The 6,044-nt window shown below is 35.8% G+C and overlaps 1 protein-coding gene across 17 annotated transcripts in view; it reads right to left on the bottom strand.

The window, feature by feature from the left end:
* The window catches only part of Ppfia2 (PTPRF interacting protein alpha 2), a 341,255-nt gene that overhangs the window by 96,709 nt on the left and 238,502 nt on the right, over positions 1 to 6,044 (bottom strand). For all 17 annotated transcript variants that reach the window (XM_026784468.1, XM_026784460.1, XM_026784459.1 and 14 more), the window contains one exon: positions 4,603 to 4,719. In XM_026784468.1, the coding sequence (XP_026640269.1) occupies positions 4,603 to 4,719 (117 nt within the window). The remainder of the gene's footprint in view (positions 1 to 4,602; positions 4,720 to 6,044) is intronic.

Here is a 6,044-nt window from a genome sequence, read left to right on the forward strand (position 1 = left end):
CCCTCTCCTGCTCCTGATTTGGACCTTGAGATTTCTGTCCGGTGCTTTGGAAATGTTCAGAAAAATTGTAGGACTTCTGAGGGTAACATAGCCCACGCCAGGGTATATTTTCAGTGAGGCTATTTTGTGAATGGAATTCTCAAGCCACTGATATAAAACATCCCATTAAGGCTAATAATCTACCCTGATTATATAATTCAAGTAATTTTACTATCCCGAAGAAGAGGTGGTATTTGTGACTAGGATTATGCACTACCTTCTATTACTTCTATTGTTAGCTAACAACAATGTAGATAATTTTCTTCTGAACAATAATTTGGCAATTTAAGCATTGATACCACATGAAATCCTTTACTGGTAAACTTTATTACATAAATATTTACCTAAATTAAGAAAATAATAACTCAGATTTATTTATTTTTCTGTATCTGATGGACACTTGTAAAAAACAGGGAAATTTGCTCTAATATGTAGCAATTATTTAATCATGAGAAACTGATCACATCTTTAATAATATAAAATGGATCATAGTTTACTTATTTTAAATTTAAAATAAAGTACAAATTATATGTTGTAGGCATGCCCTAGTTAGGGTTATCATTACTGTGATGAAATATCATGACCAAAGCAATCTGGGAAGAAAAGGGTTTATTTGACTTAAATTTACAAATCCCTGTTCATCACAGAAGAAAGTCAGGACAGGAACTCAAACACGACAGAAACCTTGAGGAGTGCTTCTTGTTGACTTGTCCAGACTGCTTTCTTACAGATTACAGGGCCACTAACCCAGGGTGGTGCCACCCACAAGAGGCTGAGCCCTCCTTCAGCAATCACTAATTAAAAAAATAACCTACAGTCTTAACTACAGCCGGCTCTTATGAAGGTATTTTCTTAATTGAGATTCTTTCTTCTCAGATGACTTTAGCTTGTGTCAAGGTGATATAAAACTAGCTAGCACATTTGATGCCTTGTCAAATTAGCACACAAACACACTCTAAAGTCACAACCTTTTCTTTATTGTTCATCCCTAAGATCACACATTCATATAAACACCACAATATAGAAAAATTACAAACTTAAAAAGGTCTGTAACTTTACAAATTCAAACACTTTCAAAATTCAGTTTCTAAACAAAATCCAAAGTCCCTGTTAAAGTCCAAAGTCTCCTTTCCAAACTGAAAGTATCTCAACTGTCTGCTGCTATAAAATAAAAAATAAGTTATCTCAAGAGGAAAGAAAGAGTACACAGTCCTGATCAGATCAAGGTAAAACCCAAATTCAACATTATAAATTAGTCAGGGTAAAATATCTGAGATTTACTCACAATCTTCTGGGTTCTACCAAGAGGCCTGAGTTCCTTCTCCTGCTCTGCCCTTTGTAATACACACAGGTTGTTTTCTAGGCTGCTGTTCTTGGTGGTCCTTCGCGTCTACTCCATACCTGTTGTTATTCTTGGGGGTCACCATAGGGTACTGGCATCTCCAAAATGCTAAGGTCTCTGCAGTAATTGTGTTGCTCTTCCACCAATAGCCTCCCCTGGACCTTCTTTAAGGCACAAAGCCTCAACTCTCTCCATGACCCCTGCATTGCTTGCTCCCACCAGTACCCCTTCACCAGCTGCCTCTCCTGGCCTATAACAGTGCCAAGCCTCAGCTGCCCCTTCAAGCCTTCAAGGCAACTACTTCCCAGGAGACCGTGCTGACTCTAAGGAAACACCACCAAGAATACTTCACCTTAGGAATGCTGGTCTTTTCTTAATCACCACCAATTTCTTGGCTCATTGTCTCAGAAAAGCAAAGGTTGTACTTGAGTGGTTCTGGTCTCCTGATAATCACAGTTTATTATTTTCTGCTCCAGCTGACCAGACGCTACTGATTCTTCACACGAAAGGCCCTGTGAATTCTCTGCTTCCCTCTTAAACTCCACAGCCAAGGCTCTGTTGTCCGTGTTTCTCTCAACTTTCTTTCAAGTTCACACCGAACAGCTTGTCAAGCTCTGAATGGCTTTTCCTGCCCAAAGTTCCAAGTACTTCCATAATCCAAAAAATCCAAAAAATACACAGTCAGGTCTGTCCCAGCAATACCCCATTATTCTGGTGTTGATTTCTGTTTTAGTTAAGGTTTTATTGCAGTGATGAAACACCATGAACAAACAAAAGCTGGGGGGACAAGAATTTATTTGGCTTCCACATGCAAAGTGTAGTCAGTCAATGGAGAAGTCAGGATAGGAAGTCAAGCGGGGATGAATCCAATAGGCAGGAGCTAATTTAGAGGCCATTGGGGAGAAGTGCTGTCTACTGGCTTTCTAATAGAGCTCAGTACCATTAACCTAGGGATTAGCATCACCAGTAGTGGGCTGGGCTTTCCCTCATATATCACTAATGAAGGAAATGCCCTCCAGGTTTGCCTACAACCTAATTTTATGGAGATGTTTTTAAAATTGAAGTTATTTTTTTCTCAGATGACTTTAGCTTGTTTCAAATTGACATAAAACTATCCATCCAGCACGAAGCACATTCTGAAGGCTGTGTGTGTGGTATTTTAAGCAATAATAATATACTGTCAATCCCAAACTTGTCAGAAATTTAAGAAAAAAAAAAAGGCTATCCATGACCACAATGTTTAAGTTTTGTTTATGTTCTTGTCAAAAGAATGAACAAAACTGCAAAAGTTTTTAAGTCATCAGTATCTCAGAATCCTTCATATGTATACCTGCAGGTATGAAGTCTATTCAAGACCAAAACAAGCTATACAGAATTGCCGATTCTCCTAGTTCTGTAGCTGTAACTTGTAAATTAATCTGATAGAAACTATCTTAAAATATTCCAATGACTGTTCATCTTAGAAGCAATATTTTGAGTAGAAAAAGTATGGAGCCGTGTGTTACATAAAATGAGAAGGTCTTCCGAATTATGAATAATTCATCAGGAAGCAATATTGTCACCTTGGAATCACAGATTAGTTACACACTAGATGATATGCTTACTACATGTGATAGCTGGCATATATATTCTTTGTGCCACATGTCTATAAATGAAACATCATTTGTTGGTGCATAACTGTAGATGAATGCAAATACATATGTATTTGCATATATTTGTGTTAAAAAAAGTCAAATATTTGAGTTACTTACACCTAAAAGCATGTATCAAATCTTTCTTTCATCTTGTAATACACATGCACAAATGTTATTTTATATATTTTCTATTAGATGCCAGAGTAAAAAAATTGTAATATATATATATTTAATCTTCATGAACAAATTTGTGCTTTCATAGTTTGAGGAAAATCTATCACTGATGAAATCATTTAAATGATGTCAATGGCAAAATTTATGTCCCTTTCCTCAATGTTTTCCTGATGCATATACGCTGCCCTAAAGAGGTTGATGGCACACTGACTGACTTAGGGGAGAGAAAAATGTGTTTTTTCACTTTAATGTCACACACAGCTTATAAAACCATCATAATTGATGTATTATTAACATTCAGCTTAATATTTCAATAAAATATGAGAAGTCTAAAATGATGGGTTCTATATGAAGATATGTCCAGTTGTTGGAAGTCAGGCCTGAAGGTGATCCCTGGAAACTCATCTGGTCTACTGAGCTTCCTTAGCACTGAAGGAAGAAGACTGACGTGCCCCGCTGTCTGTTTCAACAGCTTCAGCCACAAAGCACTCGCTTTACACTTCATCAGGAATCTAATGCGACTTGCTCTGTCATTGCATCACGTCTTAATCTCCGGGTTTTAGAGCCTCTTGGCACTTCCAATTACAACAGTTTAGCTACTTAGCTCATGTGCTCTTAATACCTAAGGAGATTTGGTGTCCCAAAATATAAAGTGTTACAGGCAAACAAGTAGATTCTCTTGAGTTTTAAGCACAGTTTATGCAAATATTTCAGGAATTTTCATCTAGTTTAAGCACCTCTTACAATTTATGCTTCTCATCTTACATTTGAAAGACAGTAACCGTCTTCTGATAGTGGCTACACAGACCACTTATATACCTTTCCTGTGTCTAAACTGCATTGCAAAGAAAAATGGCTTCTTAATAAAGGTGAATGAATAAATGAACCAGTGAATGAACGAAAGTGGTAAAAGTAAAATGGCTTCATCTATTGACTCCCACAGTGTTTTATTATCAGAAGTAAGACTGGGATCTGTGAGAAAAGATAAAGAATTTAAGTGCTAAATAAAAAAAGAAAAATAGTGATTATTAAGAACAGTTTTTCTTTAATACACTGTGTGCAAAAATACCTGTAAATTGAAAAACCTATGAATAGTATTTCCAAGACAGTACCATACAAAGCACTCTATAAGGAGTTTAAATTGTGTATTTTATATATCTTTAATATATAAATTAAATTGTATATAATCGAATTGACAACAATTAATAAACATGTCACATATATATGTGTAACTATATACCTACAAGGCAAACACATTAATCTTTAAAATTAAGGAATTGAAAGTAATAAGGAAAAAAACCAGTGTGAAGTTATGATAAAAAACCTCAACATATGGTTTTATTTTTTTTATATTCCTATCAAATGAATTGGCCAGTAAACATTTCCACTTAAATCAGGTCGTGTGTATCATACCTTTTCATGAACTTTCTGGCCAGGTTCCATCCCTTCCAGGTGCTCTGACTCTCTGGATCCCTCGCTTGATGCCATTTTTCTCTGAATATGAACATTTTGCTCACGCAAGGCGACAATCTGAAAAATAAAAGAGTAATTTCTTTAAAAGGTAAATTTACATTACTGTGGCTAATCACTAATGGAGATGGACAAAGGATTGAAACACAAAGATTATCTCTTTTATTTATTTCAAAAAAAAATGTATGTAAGGGCAATGTTTTGAATAATGCCAATGCAAATTGACAAAATTTCTCTTTAAAAATTGAAAACACTACAAAAAAATTTACCTAAGAATGTACTTTCCATTAGGAAATACAATGGCTAATTGCAAAATTAGCTTTTAAGTTGCTGCCATAAAAACTCCTGCTGTGCGCATTTTCAAAACATACAAGATATATGCATAAGAAGAATACAGGTGGGAAAATAATTTATCATTCCAATTGCTTAACCTACAGGAATAGCCTATAGAAAATTATTGATTTTAGCTTGGACAATCAAGCTAAAGACTGAGATGAAGGGCAGAGCAGGGTAACAAGAAGCTAGGGGACAGATAAAGACAGGAGCCATGTGGCAATATATAGATTAATAAAAGTCGGTTAATGTAAATGTAATAGCTAGTTAGTAATAAGCTGAGTAATGGGCCAAGCATTCTATAATTAATTAATAAGAACTTTGGTTTGTTTATTTGGGACTAGGCAGTCGGGACAGAAAAACTCCACCTCCATTTACAGGCTGGCATCATCTTGGCATGAATGTGTGAACATGTAAATACCTGTGTTGTTGTTGTATATGTATATGTTCATCTGAGTGGGTGCATATGGGTACCTATGCATCCATGTTTGAGTTTGAGAATGTGGAGGCCAGATGTTGATTCTGGGTATCAAACTTGATTTCCCTCACATTTTTTTTTATTGAAATAAAGTCTCTCATTGAACATACAACCCATATATGCTTGCCTCTGTAGGTTGGCTCATGTGCTCCAGGGACCATTTGTCTCTGTCTATCCAAACCAAATGGACAGCTAAGCACTGTAGTTACAGGTGCAGGGTATAACACTTGGGACATTTGCTTGGATGCTGGGAACCAAAAGGCAAGTCCTCAGGCAAATAAAGCAGGGAGTTCACCCACTGAGCCATTTCCTCAGCTCTAGATAAAAGTTTCGAATGTGTTATTTTATTGTGTTACTCAGTTTTTTTCAAGATAAATATTATATTGTGTTTCCAACTTGGTTTTCATTCATTTAGCCTTTTTGCAAGATACTGTGAATATTATTTTTGTTTATTTTTGATATTACATTAAGTATGTAACTAAAAGTGATCATATACATTCCCTAACACTCCCCAAGTTTTCACTCAAATGGTCAATTCCTGGCTTCTATTTCTTTTCTCCTCTTTTCTCTTCTC

This window comes from Microtus ochrogaster, chromosome 24 (assembly GCF_000317375.1).
Source record: "Microtus ochrogaster isolate Prairie Vole_2 chromosome 24, MicOch1.0, whole genome shotgun sequence".
NCBI classification, from domain to species: Eukaryota; Metazoa; Chordata; class Mammalia; order Rodentia; family Cricetidae; genus Microtus; species Microtus ochrogaster.